Raw genomic sequence first — 15,032 nt, forward strand, 5'->3', positions numbered from 1 at the left:
GGGCATGGCCAACTCATGGAGACCTTGGATATGTTGCTAAGGAGCCTCAACTTTATGTCTAGGTGACATGTTGCCATTTACTCAGGAAGTGTCCAGGTCATATGTGTATTCTAGAAAGATCTCTCTGACTATACTGAAGGGAGCAGAATTAGAGGCAGAAAGACCAATCTGGGGGCTTTTGAATATGTTGCCTATGAGATATTGAGAACATGCAGGTCCTAGATAGAGAAACAGCAATGGGTTAGAGAAATATTTACGAGGAAAAACGAGCAGCATTTGGGGATGACATGGATTGGGGACTGAGAAGAGGAAAGAGGTGGGCTGAGCTCAGAGGATTCTGATTTGGCCTGTGATCCTGGCACTTGCTTCCCATACATCCCTCATCTCACCCTGCCCTGTTTCATATGCAGGAGGCACTAAGAAAAAGGCAGGAGGTTGGTTGAATGATGAAATGAATGTGATCACTGGGGAAGAAATAATCAAAAGAGATTTATAGGAGAAGCAGGAAAAAATAGGTTCTTGAGAGAGCATGAGAAAGGATGAAAAAAGATACATAAAAGGAGGCTAAAGCCTGAGTATTGAGTCAGAGAAACTGAAAGGAGTGCAGGAAGGCAAGGCAAGGAGGTTTTTGAGCCAGGGAGTGAAGCAATCAGAAAGAGATTATAGAAAGGTGCATCTGATGGTAGAATGGAAAGAGTGGAGGCAGGGAGGGACAGAAAGTCAGAGGGAATCTTGGAAGGTTACTGCAGCAATCCAAATAAGAGATGGTGAGGATCTAAGGGACATTTGTGCTAAGGGGATAGAGAGAAGGGACACAGCTGTAGGATGCTGCCGCTGAGTGACAGGGCAGTGAGGAGAGAAGCCAGGGAGAGCTGTGATTTGGAGCCTTGTTGACTGGGAGAATAGAGATGCTGCTATAAGAGGAGTAAAGCCAGAGGCCAGGGAGAGAAGTGCTCCTTGGGCAACAAGATTTCTAGGCAGAGGTGTCCATGGGTGTCTGGGAGTCCAGCAAAACAACTTCTTCTCTTCATGCCCAGCCTAACTTGCCTAATCCTGAGTCTGTCCACACAGGCTCAGACCTGTCTCCTGTTAAAATGGATGGACAGCCCATGCCTCTAAGGCCACGCCTGTATCTTCCACTCAAGCTGGAGCCTGTCCTCTCTCAACTTCTTAAAAATATTGCCCCTGCTGTTGTCCCCATCGACCCCTCCCATCTCAGAATTCTTCTCCTCTGCTAGATCATTTCCAACATCACACAAACCCATCTCATGTCTTAAAAACCAAACAAACCCTCCATTGACTTCATGCATCTCTATAGCTACTGCCTCATTTCTGTTCCCCCATTCGTTCCCCCATTCTGTGTAGAACGAAACTCTTTGAAGGAGCCGTAGTCATACTGTCTTTGCCTCCTTACCTCCCATTTCTCTTCAGTCTGATTTTCATGCCTAACCTCTCCACAGAAACTTTTTCCAAGATTCCTAACCACCTCTGTGATGCCAAATCCAGTTGCCTTTGCTCACTCCTCATTGAGGCATTCTCTCCGCTCATCACTCCCTCTCCTGGAAACAGTTTCTTCCTGTGGGTTTCAGACACAACACACTTCTGCTTCTCCATACCTCACTGGCTGCTCCCTTTTCATTTTCAATGCTGGTTCCAGTTCCTCCCCTACTTTCTGATTATCCTAAGGCTGAATCCTTTGTCCCCTCCTCTGTCTTCATACTCTCCTTGGTGACCTTACCCAGTGCCATAGCTTTAAATGCCACCACATGCTGGCAACTCTGAAACTGCCCTCTCCAGCTCCTTTGTCCCAGAGATGTTGAACATTTAAGAACGCACACACACACTCTCTCTCTCCAAGTAAAACATATATGGATGTTTACTTGTTTATAAACTATATACTTACACTATTGGCTAGTACACTGTGTTCATCACAGAAGACAGAACAAGATAAAGATTAAATAAACACATTTAAAACTAACTGGCTAGCATCTTAAAGTAGAATCTTTACAATTGGGCAAGGTTCATTATTGACAGTGGTGGTTGCAAATCCATTTGTCATATAGTCTTTTTGACCATTGCTAGTGCTTTAGGTGAACTCTTGACAGATTGGATTAAATTGTAACTGTTTATGTCTCATGATGTAGTTTAACAAAGAGCTAATACACTAATGCCCCCTTATAGGCAGTTTTGCTTTCTGTGGTTTCAGTTACCTGGGTCAACTATGGTCCAAGAGTATCAAATGGAAAATTCCAGAAATAAACAATTTGTAAGTTTTAAATTGCCCACTCTTCAGAGTGGCATGATGAAATCTCGTGTTGTCCTGCTCCATCCTGCCTGGGATATGAATCTTCCCTTTATCCTTCGTACCCATAGTGTGTACCCTCCCCATCCTGCCTGGGATATGAATCCTCCCTTTATCCCGCGTACCCACGGTGTGTACCCTCCCCATCCTGCCTGGGATATGAATCCTCCCTTTATCCCGCATACCCACAGTGTGTACCCTCCCCATCCTGCCTGAGATATGAATCCTCCCTGTATCCCGCGTGTTAGTCACATAGTAGTCATCTCAGTTATCAGACTGACAGATCACAAGAAGGGTACAGTACTATAAGATATTTTGAGAGACCACATTCACATAACTTTTTATTATAGTATGTTGTGATAATTGTTTTATTTTATTATTATTGTTAATCTCTTGCTGTGCCTAATTTATAAATGAAACTTTATCATGAATAAGCACGCACAGGAAAACCCCTAGTGTATATAGGGTGTGGTACTCTCCGAGGTTCCAGGCACCCACTGGGGGTCTTGGATGGGAAACCTCCGCTCCACTGTGGACACGGGTGGCTGCTGTGCTAGGAGCAGAAGATGCGCCCGCGGGTCCTCTCCTGTGGTGCGGACATGGGTGGCTGCTGTGCTAGGAAAAGACGCCGCGGGCCTTCTCCTGTGGTGCGTACGCGGATGGTTGCTGTGCTAGGAGCAGAAGATGCGCCCGCGGAGCGCGGACACTCCTGTGGTGCGCATGGGCGCGCGTCATGTTTACGCCCTTCAGTCGAGTGTTCTTTCCAGGAATCCATCAAAGCTGCTTTCTATTTTGTGATGGTTAGTTTAGTTAAAACACGATAATATAGGTCAGGACATCTCATTACCCAGGCATAGCTAAGCTGTCACTGTTCTCTATGTATTGAGAGGCGAGAGCCAGTCAGTGCCTTGCGCCTGAGTTGTGGGTGCCAGTGCTTCTCTTTTCTTGGCGACCCTGGCTCTTCACATGTGTCTTTTGCCTCACAGAAATGGAGACTGGCTGAGAGGCTGCTCTTACACCATATTCTAAACCAGGGGAGCTTCGTTTGTTTCTTATTTTAGGTGAAAATTCGTAGGCATGGGTGTAGAAACGTGCTCCCACCGGTGGATCACCTTGTCAACCCCTGAGGTGTAGTATTCCGCCTCAGAGACCACCAGTAGAATCCGTGCCATCTTAGTATCTGCACTTGGATGGCCAACTGGCATCTCAAAGCTTCTTATCCTCCCAAGCATCAAATCAAACCAAACCAGCATCCTCCCTCCCAAACCAGCATCTCAGTAAGGGGCACCTCTCCTCACCCAGTTGCTCAAGTCAAAGGCCTGAGTCATCTTGATCTCTCCCTTTATGTCATGTTCCTCATCCAGTCCATGTGCAAATCCTGTCAGCTCTGCCTTCAGGTAATTTCCTTTATCCGACCAGTTTTCTCCTTCTCCGTTATTGTTACTGCTCTGTTTCAAGCCACCATCATCTCTTGCCCAGTCTGTTGTACCAGGCTCTGAACTGTTCTCCTCAGCCTTGCCTGGCCTTCGTCTGTTCTCCACACAGCAGCCAGGACATCTCTTAAAAACATAAATTAGGCTGGGTACAGTGGCTCACTTTGGGATGCCGAGACGGAGGACCGCTTGAGCCCAAGAGACCCCATCTCTACAAAAAGTTAAAAAATTAGCTGGGCATGGTGGTGCAAGCCTGTAGTTCCAGCTACTCAGGAGGCTGAGGTGGGAGATCACTTGAGCCCAGGAGGGTCAAGGCTGCAGTGAGCCATGATCATTCCACTGCACTCCAGCCTGGGTGATAGAGCACAACCCTGTCTCCAGGAAAAAAAAGAAAGAAAAAAGAAAAGAAAAGAAAAACATAAATCAGACTGTGTCACTCCCCCATTTCAAACCTCCAGCATACTTTGAGTAAGTTCTAATTTCCTTACCATGGCTTTTAAGCACCCGCGTGATCTGGCCCTTGCTTGCTTTTTAAAGTTAATCTCTTATTGCCCTACCCGCTTATGCTGTGTTCCTACTACACTGCCCTTCTTGCTATTAGGCAATCTCATTGCAAGGCTATTTCCTGTTTTTTGTTTTGTTTTGTTTTGTTTTGGTCTTTGTTTTTTAGACAGGGTCTTGCTCTGTCACCCAGGCTGGAGTGCAGTGGTGTGATTTTGGCTCACTGCAACCTCCGCCTCTTGGGCTCAAGCTATCCTCCCACTGGCGTGCACTACCACACTCAGCTAACTTTTTAAGGTGATTTTGGAGAGACAAGGTCTCACTATATTTCCCAAGCTGGTCTTGAACTCTGGGCTCAAGCAGTCCTCCTGCCTCAGCCTCCCAATGTGCTGGGATTACAGGTGTAAGCCACAGCGCCCAGCCTATTTCCCACATTTTATTCTGGTCTCTGTTCAGAAAGGCCTTTCTTGGCCACACTTCTAAAATAGCATACATACAAACTCCATCCCTACCCCTTCTTTGTCCTCTTACCCTGTTTTCCTTTTCTTCATCATACCACTACTTGCATTTGATTACATATTTGTTTGCTCATTGAGAATTATTGCTCATTTATTTACTTCCCTGAGAACCCCATTAGAACAGGGTCATATCTGTCTTCTCTGCTGTGTCTCCAGCTCCTAGAACGGTACTCAGCACATAATGAGTGCTCAATAAGTACTTATTGAATGAATGAGTAAATGAATCTTCACAGGGACAACAGATGAAATCCCAAGGATAGCAGATAACATTAAGAGAAAAGAGGGCAAAGGGCAAATCTTTGGAGAAATATTTAAATTGAGGGCAAAAGAGGCACTCTAAAAGAAGTGAAATCTCAACTCCAGTTAACTAGGCATGGAAAGAACAGTGTGCATTTGGGAACCCAATAAGGAAGAAGGCGTCAAGCTGGGCTCATTTCTGTGCCCTAACTATAGGAATGTTTTTAAAGAGCAAACCTGAGCATAGGTCAAAAACCTGGACAATGAAAAATCAATCTCTCAGCCCAAGAAGGCACTGTCCCCTGTTATCTTGGGGGCAGTCATTTAAAGAAAGCTCAAACCAGGATCCTGAGGCCAGCGCGGCCTGGGGCACCAGCGCTTCTGAACTGGGACAAAGCAGCAGCCCTGGGGCACCCTGGGAATCCGTGTAGGCTGCTTGTGGCTCTTCTTCAGAAGTCAAGGCGTGATTCTTAAGAAAACAGTCCAATGCTAGAGGGTGACCCCTTTTATTAGGTTCATCATCTGAGCCACAGAGAGACCATAGTGTTTGTCCATAGCCTGAAATACTCAAAGGCCACAGTGCTGAAAAGAGGCCAAGGCTTGAGGCGTCTTTGTCGCCATTAATCCTCATCCTGCTGGTCTGTCCCTTTTGCATCAGAAAAGCTTTCTCATATCTTTTTTAAAGAAGGAGAGAAAACAGCTGTGTGGGATTTGAGAATGAGATTTTAATGGTCACTGAAGGCAGACAAAAGCTTTGCTGTGATAGTGAAGTGTTCTGGGGGCAATTGACTCCTTTGTCCTGGGCAGCAAAACAAGCTGGCTGCTGAAGGAGAAGAGAGAAGCCACTGGAACATGTGATTGAGGTCTCCACAGGCCAGATTCTCAGCACATTTGCAAAGAGCTGTTTTCAGGCATCCCTTCATGATATTTCAGAGTCACCTTTTAGTGTTTAGCTCATTTTTACCTTGTGAAAGAATCAAATATATTTGGGAGGTGCTTGGCATGAATTATTTCTGCAGGCCTTTCTCTCTGGAAGGAAAATGGAAATTGTGACTGACAATATGATTTTGTTTATGTGAAGCAGGCCTTTCATTGTGAGGAAAAAGAACTGGTGCCCTCTTTTCCACAGGGCAGCCTGAAGGGTTTCTCAGCCCTTCGAGCAGTTAAGAAATGGCACAGAGGTGGGATATTGTGAGGTCTCTCTAAAGGTCATCTTGCAAAGGCTGTGGAGGTTGAAAGAGTTCTCAGGAGCAAGGGACAGCAGAGCAGCAGGAGCCTGTCCTGGTCCCCAGCTCAGTGAGAACCAGGCCTGGTGGTGTCCACCTGCTGAGGGCATCTGTTTTCTGCCAGAGGAACCATGATGGAACAGACCATGGTGATGTGACTCTAAGTTATGATTAACGGGGCTGTTGGAATCATTGTCACCATATGGGCACTTTCCCTTCCATGGATGAGTATTATAAAAACAGCTCTTCTTCAAATAGAAATGGCTGAGCAGAGGGGCTCTGGACAGCCTTGGTTTTACCTGCTTTCTGCCAGTCTTCATGACAGGCAGGCTCCTTAGAGCCATGAAGGAGTTATTCTCTGATTCACTGGCCCACTACAGACACTGAAAGAGTCAAGTGGGACACAGGGTAAAACGTGAATTCCTAGTACAGAATTCAGCCCAGCTTTACATGAGAGATGGGCTGGAACCAGAGTGATATGGAAACCATTATCCAGTAGGGCTGCATTTAGAGAAGAAGTCTGGAATTATACTCTGTTTGCCATCAATCTCATTGTAATATTGTTTGCCAATAAAACAAGAATTTGGTTCACTTTTAATTTTTTAAAAATATAAAAATGTGGTCAGCCGTGGTGGCTAATGCCTATAATCCCAACACTTTGAGAGGCTGAGGCAGGTGGATCACCTGAAGTCAGGAGTTCGAGACCAGCCAGGCTGGCATGGTGAAACCCTGTTTCTATGAAAAATACAAAAAGCTAGCCAGGCATGGTGGTGTGCACCTGTAATCCCAGCTTCTCAGGAAGCTGAGGTAGGAGAATCGCTGGAACCCGGGAGGCGGAGGTTGCAATGAGCCAAGATCATGCCATTGAACTCCAGCTTGGGCAACAAGAGCAAAATTCCGTCTCAAAAAATATATATATATAAAAATTGTATTTAAATGATACATGAATATTGTAAAAGAAAATCCAAGAAATATGAGTTTAAGATTTAGATATTAGGATAGACTTTATTGATTGGTTACATTGAATTGTAGAAATAATATTTAAAATGTGGCGTATTTTAGCTTACCATGATCCAAAAGCCTGATTTTTTTTTAAGATTATGGAATGAATAATGAAAAGACACTTTTATTTCTTACAACAGAGACCTTTGCTATGTTTAACCCTAAGAGTATATATACAAATTACATTTGTAGAATAGGATGAAAACCGATTTCGCTCGTTATAGACACTGGAGAGCTATAATAGTTAACTTTATCATGTAATTTTTTTCTATTTCTTGGCAGCTTACATATAGAGAATGTTTGTTCCAGTCAAACTCTCCTAGCCCCATAGAAAATCCTTGATAAAGTCTTCAACTGCACTTACATCTGCCCTTTTGTTAAATAACTTTTTTCCCTTTTAAACTCGAAGCTCTTGATCTTACAGTACCATAGGAGTATTTCACAAATTAGCTGTGGGACTTTGGCCAAATTATTAACCTCCCTAAGTCTCTGTTTCTGTAAAATGGTGCCAATAATAGCACCTAAATCCTTAGGGCTATGTTGAGGAATAAATGAAATACTATATGTAGAGCTTTTGGCATGGTGTCTGATATAAGTACTCAACAAATGTTAGTCATTAGAAATGCTACTTTGATGACTCTATTGATGATGTTTGAATAGTAGGGAGCCAAATTTGGTAAGTTTGCTTCATATTCATAGCCTAAAATAAGGTACAAATCTACGTTTAACAGTACTAGAAATAGAATCAGAAGCAACGTTTATGAATTTCCTTATTTACCAGCGTTTACGCTTTGTTGTATTGATTTTTTTTTTCTTTGAGACAGAGTCTCACTCTGTCACCTAGGCTGGAGTGCAGTGGCACCATCTCGGCCCACTGCAACCTCTGCAATTGCAGAGTTCAAGCAATTCTCCTGCCTTGCTTCCCAAGTAGCTGGGATTACAGGTGTGCGCCACCACACCCAGCTAATTTTTCTGCTTTTGTTTTGTTTTGTTTTTAGTAGAGATGGGATTTCTCCATGTTGGCCAAGCTGGTCTGGAACTCCTGACCTCAGGTGATCCACCCACCTCAGCCTTCTAAAGTGCTGGGATCATAGGTATGAGCCACTGCTCACAGCCCATTGTATTATTTATTATGAACCTGAAGTGTGCTATTTTGTAAGAGTCTTGAGATCACTACCCATCCCAGCTGGCCACCAGAGAATGAGCTTTTCAAAACACAGCTTCTGGTCATCTTCCTCTCCTTTCTTTTCTTTTTTCTTTTTTAGAGAAGGGGTCTCATTCTCACTATGTTGCCAAGGCTGGACTCAAATTCTTAGGCTCAGGAGATTCCATCTTAGCCTCCCCAGTAGCTAGGACCACAGGCACAAACCACCATACCTGGCTCCTGTCCTTTCAATGATTCCTTTACCTGTGAGAATAAAATCCAAATGCCTGGCACTCAAGAACTTTTGAAGTCTATTCCCAACCTTTTCTTTCCTCTCCTCCTGATTTAATGCATGAACTTTTAGAACCTGCCCCCTTTCCCACCTGTGAAGATCCTATTCATCCTTCAAGGCCTGATACAAATGTGACCTCCTCTAGGATACCTTTCAGGATGCCACCAAGCAGAATTAATAACACTCTGTTCTTCCAGGACTAGACCTATGTTCAGTGAATGATTTTCATCTCTATAATTGTTCCAACAGCCCTGTGAAGTAGGGAGATCCAGGATTTTTTTAAATCTCTCTTCGACCATCAATGCTTATGCTACAAAAATAATTAGAACCCCTGTGATCCCTGTTCTCAAGGAGCTCATGGTCTGGGGAGAGACAGACCTGTAAACCCCTCTTACAGGGCAATAAATATCATGCTGTGCAGAGGTGTGCAGAGAGAACTGAGGCTGGGCACACTGTGTATTCAGGGAGTTTGCATGCGGTGGGTGGTGTGGTCAGTGCCATGTATTTGCCTTCATCTCTAGAACTCACATCATCCTTCCTTGGCCTTTGTGTTCACACTGACCAGATTGTTTCCCTTTTGGCTAGTCAGTTGCAGGGCTGGGACCTATTATGATGGAGCACAAGAACGCTGCATTTTATGTCCAAACGGAACCTTCCAAAATGAGGAAGGACAAATTACTTGTGAACCATGCCCAAGACCAGGAAATTCTGGGGCCCTGAAGACCCCAGAATCTTGGAATGTGTCTGAATGTGGAGGTAAGGATGTTGTCTGTTCCTTCCTACTCCTGCCATCATTGATGTCATTGTTTAGACAGAAGGCATCTCAAGGACTCCAGACAATGCACACTCACCTGGGGCTTCCTACAAGTAGGGACCATGTTGGCTCATCTTTGGCTCACCAGTGCCTAGGTCAGTGCCTGATACATGCTGGGCAGATACTCATTCGAGCAAATAAATGAAGATGGGGTAGAATACACTAGCAGAAGAGTGTAAGTGTTGCAACTGCACGCTTTATTCACTGGAAATATGTACACCTGAAACCTGAGTGATTTCCCTGTCTATAGGTACTGTTTTGAAAGTGTTAAAATGAAGAGAGGAGGTCTGGGGTTTTCTCTAGCTTTGGTCTCAAATTCATAGCTTTTTTATTTAAAACAAATATATCCATTTATTTTGTTAAAACTGGGACCTCCTCTGTGAAGAGCTTTTAATTATCTCTTACAAAATGTTAACTTTGAAGTCAATCTCAAGCTCTGTGGGCTTTCCTATTTGTTTTATTATTAAATGTCTTCCTTTTATTAAATGGGAGAAGGGCTGGCTGTATTGACACTCTGTGGGCTCCAGTGGCAAGTGTGATCTGAATGGTGATTTGTATCTGATGGCCACGACAGAGTGAAGACCCCCTGTGCTGCTCCCACAGCTGTCCTTGGAGTGACTCCCAGCCTCAGCTTTATTTCCCACCTAAGTAACTCCAGACTCAACTGCAAGGCTGTTTCTGGCTTAAAAATCAAATCCTCATATTGACCGTGTGACTCCTATCATATCTTTGGCCTGTTATAAAACTCCAAAACTAACTGCAAGGTTGATAAGGGGGGACATTTCAGCATGTACTTACCCTTTTATGTGACATTATTATTATTATATTTTCTTGAGATAGAGTCTCTGTCACCAAGGCTGGAGTGCTATGGTGCGATCTTGGCTCAACGCAACCTCCACCTCCTGGGTTCAAGTGATTCTCGTGCCTCAGTCTCCCAAGAAGCTGGGATTACAGGTGCATGCCACCATGCCCTGCTAATTTTTGTATTTTCAGCAGAGACGGGGTTTTGCCATGTGGGCCAGGCTGGTCTCAAACTCCTGACCTCAGGTGATCCACCCGCCTCGGCCTCCCAAAGTGTTGGGATTACAGGTGTGAGCCACTGCACCCAGCCTATGTGACCTTATTAAGAAAAATTTAGGCTAGGCATGGTGGCTCATACCTGTAACCCTAGTACTTTGGGTTCAGGATCACTTGAGCGCAGGTGGCTAACCCCAACCCTAAAGACCAGCCTGGGCAACATAGTGAGACCTCGTTTGTAGAAAAAATAAAAAAAAAAAAATTAGCTGGGCGTGGTGGCACATGGTAATCCCAGCTACTTAGGTGGCTGAGGCGCAGGGATAGTTATTAAGCCCAGGAGGTCAAGCTGCAGTAAGCTGTGATTGTGCCACTGCACTCTAGCTTAGGCAACAGAGATGCTGTCTCAAAAAAAAAAAAAAAGTTGACAGCAATAAGAATATTAGTAATGATGGTTATTATAGCTAGCATGTATTGAATATTCACCTATGCCAAGCATTATGCTAAGTATATTATATGATTTATTCATAATTCATATAATCATTACAACTCCACGAGGCTAAAGTGACTCTTTTAAGGTCACACAGCCAAGTGGAGAATGTGGAATCAGAACCCAGGTCTGACACGCTCCAGGCTCCTCCCAAGGGTGTGTGCTCTTGAAATGCTATCATATCTATAACTTATGGGGGAAAATAAGACCACTATGATTAATGGAGGGAGATGATTAAGAATATAAGAGATAGCAGACTTTGATAGCATCTTGCCAATGACTAATTCCTGAGGAACATGTGCTTTTAGAAATCCTTTTGTTTGTTTATGGTTGTGTTTCTTGTCCCAGGTGTAACATGTGTAAGATCTAACTTAGTAAATATTATTGTTAAAAGAGGGGAGACTCTTTGGGTCACTTTTTTTTTTTTTTTTTTGAGACAAGGTTGTGCTGGATCACCCAGGCTGGAGTGCCATGGTGCAAATATGGCTCACTGCAGCCTGGAACTCCTGGGCTCAAGTGATCCTCCTGACTCAGTCCCAGAGTAGATGGGACTACAGACATGTGCCTCTATGTCTGGCTAATTTTTAAATGTTTTGTAGAGAGGGGATTTCGCCATGTTGCCTAGGCTTGTCTTGAGCTCCTAGGCTCAAGTGATTCTCCTGCCTCAGCCTCCCGAAGTGTTGAGATTACAGGCATGAGCCATCAAGCCCAGTCCGGATCACTCTTTATATCACTAGGATGTAATCAGCTAGGTAAAGGGGTACTTCTAGATCTCATTACCAAATTGGTTCCAGGGCAGAGAACTCCCTCTCCTGCCTTGCAGGGGATGCCTAGGCAGTGTGTAGACCTAAGCCTGAGAACTCCCCAGGCCTTCCTATACTTTGGAAGCAGTTGACATTTGACTTACTGGTTTCCATCTTTGCACTGTGCTGTGTAGCCCTGTGTGTAAACAGCAGGCACTCATGTGCCATTGACTAAGGGTCAGAAGCACCGCAGCGTTGACTGTGTGCTGTCTGACTGAGGTGGGAACTGCAGTCAGCACGGGGTGACAGGTTGGACTGAAGTTGATCTCATCTGGAGAGTTGGGGGCAAGGGTCTGCCTGAGGGCCTTGCTAATGTAAGGCTATTGGTCCTTCCAGGTCTGTGTCAACCTGGTGAATATTCTGCAGATGGCTTTGCACCTTGCCAGCTCTGTGCCCTAGGCACGTTCCAACCTGAAGCTGGCCGAACTTCCTGCTTCCCCTGTGGAGGAGGCCTTCCCACCAAACATCAGGGAGCTACTTCCTTTCAGGACTGTGAAACCAGAGGTGAGCACTTGGCAGCTTGCCTTTTTCTAGGACCGGATTTCCCTTCTAAGTATCATGGGAGTCTGGTGAGGCTCCAGTCAAGCCCAGCCTGATGCAGTGCCCCAGTGGCTGGGGGTCCCAGCTCCACTTGCCCCTGCAGGATGTGCAGGGGGCACAGGAACTCACTGGACAAGCTGTCCTCCAGCCACCTTAGCCCCTTTGGACAGGCTGACAAGGGATGATCAGGCACTGATGAGCCAGTTGGTACAAAGGTTCCCCTGGTTCCTTCCTCTAGCCCTCCTCCATCTCAGTGCCCTGACCTAGAGCATCCCCCCAATATCCCTTCTCCAGAACTCCACTCCAGCTGCCTTTTCCCAGGGAGCCCAACTCTAAACCCAACTCAGTTCTGCAACCACCTGCCCCCATACTCACAGATATGCTCTGCATGAAGACTGGAGTTGTGAACATTGATCATTGATGCCTGACTCTCCAGAAACTCTTTGGAGATACACACATATCTTGTCCCTCTGGATTTCTCTGTTTCATGAGCCCCATCCAAACTGCCTATTTAGGGATTAAGTGTTGATTAGCCCCAGATTGGTAGGAAAGCCCTACTTCATTTGCACATAAACATTTCTTTCACAAACTTTAAAATCTTTGTGCTGCATTTGATTAAAATAATCTTTCCTTTTTTCATTCTTTTCACCCTCCCTTGCCCCACAGTTCAATGTTCACCTGGACATTTCTACAACACCACCACGCACCGATGTATTCGTTGCCCAGCGGGAACATACCAGCCTGAATTTGGAAAAGATAATTGTGTTTCTTGCCCAGGAAATACTACGACTGACTTTGATGGCTCCACAAACATAACCCAGTGTAAAAGTAGGTCTCTCTCTCTAAGGCTTTTCACAGTTCTGGCTAAGAAGATATGTGTCTGGGTCCAACTCAGAGCAGGGGGCATGGGGCAGAGGTCCCAGGTTCACTCAGAACCACATAGATATTATGAGTCCAGCTCACAGCCATGCAGACCAGCGTGGAGAGAGAGCAGGGCCTGACTGTGCAGAGCGACTCATCTTTATTGATCCTGGCTACTTCCTCAGGCACACTTACAAGCTGTACTTGCCTTAATTTCCTTCCTGGGGCATAATTTCAGTCCACCCTTGCTCAGCATGCATTGCCTGAGGACCTGTTACGTGCCCAGCATTGTGCCAGGACTTGGTTGATATCAAGCAGAATAAATCAGCATCGCTGACCCTGCAGGGAGCTCAGGCAGTGAGACTGCAGAGGAAGGAGCAATTGACTCTGTCTCGAGAGATAATGAAAGGCTTCTGGAGGGTGTGAGAAGGTTTTGATGGAGACGATGGGGAAAGAGCAGGAGAAAGAGCCTTATGTTTGAGAGAGCAGCTGAGGGAAGCACAGATGGAGGAAAGCAAAAGGCCTTTTGGGAGGAGACCCTTGGATCTCAGGCTAGAATGTGCTGAAGGGAGTCTCAGGCAGACCAGGAGGCAAAGCCTCGGATAGATGCTGAGGAGACCGGTTAGTGTTTTATAGGGAGGGGGAAGCAAATCATTTAAGGACTTGCTGTCTAGGCTTTTTTTTTTTAAGCCATCATTTATAACCAAAATTACAACAAAAACTCTCTAGTAAAGGCCAAAAGTAAATCCCAGCTAATCTTTAAGACAGCAATCAGAGAAGCAAAGACGCCCCCGCTAAACCAGAGGAGCTTGGGACTGAGGGGGGCAGTAAATCATTCGAACTTTATGATTGAAAGGTCACCTGGTTTTCTATGGCAAGGAAGTCCTTTTAACAACATCTTTATAAGTAGCCTTCCATCTAGTCTCTTCTTGAATACCTGCTATGACAGGAAGCTCGCTACCTCATGATATCCTAGCTTGTTGGTGGATTGGACTTTGGAAAGCTCACAGTGTTAGAACAAGATGAATGTTCCCTTGTCTTCCACCACCTGGCCCTTGGTTGGCCCCATGGGAGCCTTATGGCACAGTTCCTAGGGCAGCCCTTCAGGACTGAAGGCAATTCTCTGCCCCATGGCTCCCCCTTCCTCCTCTTTTCTTCCAAGAAGAAAAGCCTGTTTGTTTTTTTTTCTAGTAATAATAAATCCCAGTTGTAACTAGAGATGGAAAAAGTAATCCCTTCAACATCTTCTCTTGCACAGATTTACCTGACAGTATTAAATAATGAGCTCCTTGAGAGTAAAGACTGTGTCTCTCTCATTTCTGAGCTCTCAGAGCTTTGGGTGACATTTCTGGGATAGTGGGATTAGATGAATGAAGATGCAGCTGGGTGCTGTGGGTGAGGGAGGGGTCTGTGCATGCATGTACAGCCTCTGCCTTTGGTGCCAGACATAAGTATCCAGCATGCCCTGTACCTACTGATAGCTAATTAGAATTTTCTTCCTTCCTTAAAAATAAAAAGTGGGTTGGGTACAGTGGCTCATGCCTGTAGTCCTAGCACTTTGGGAGGACAAGGCCGGGATAGCTTGAGCCTATGTGTTCAAGACCAGACTGGGCAACATAGACCTTGTCTCTACAAAAAAAATGAAGAAAAAAAATTAGCCAGGCATGATGGTACTTGCATATGGTCCCAGCTTCTTGGGAGGCTTGAGCCCAGGAGGTCAGGGGCACAGTGAGCCATGACCGCACCACTGTACTCCAGCCTGGGCAACAGAGACAGACCTCATCTCAAAAATAATAATAATTTTTTTTTTAATTAGAGGTGAATAAAAAATAAGATATGATCTTAACCAGAGAGA

The 15,032-nt window shown here is 45.1% G+C and overlaps 2 protein-coding genes across 5 annotated transcripts in view; one reads left to right on the plus strand and one right to left on the minus strand.

Moving 5' to 3' along the window:
* Window positions 1-15,032, plus strand: part of SCUBE2 (signal peptide, CUB domain and EGF like domain containing 2) — a 73,918-nt gene that overhangs the window by 50,297 nt on the left and 8,589 nt on the right. For 3 of the 4 annotated variants that reach the window (XM_025357200.1, XM_025357203.1, XM_025357199.1), the window contains 3 exons: window positions 9,241-9,411; window positions 12,113-12,280; window positions 12,983-13,144. In XM_025357200.1, the coding sequence (XP_025212985.1) occupies window positions 9,241-9,411; window positions 12,113-12,280; window positions 12,983-13,144 (501 nt within the window). The remainder of the gene's footprint in view (window positions 1-9,240; window positions 9,412-12,112; window positions 12,281-12,982; window positions 13,145-15,032) is intronic. The other variant, XM_025357201.1, reaches the window with a different exon arrangement.
* The window catches only part of LOC112606575, a 63,335-nt gene that overhangs the window by 24,546 nt on the left and 23,757 nt on the right, over window positions 1-15,032 (minus strand). Inside the window, exon 2 of the mRNA XM_025357205.1 lies at window positions 12,692-12,823. Coding sequence (XP_025212990.1) covers window positions 12,692-12,823 — 132 coding nt within the window. The remainder of the gene's footprint in view (window positions 1-12,691; window positions 12,824-15,032) is intronic.

The sequence above is a fragment of the Theropithecus gelada genome, chromosome 14 (genome assembly GCF_003255815.1).
Source record: "Theropithecus gelada isolate Dixy chromosome 14, Tgel_1.0, whole genome shotgun sequence".
NCBI lineage: Eukaryota > Metazoa > Chordata > Mammalia > Primates > Cercopithecidae > Theropithecus > Theropithecus gelada.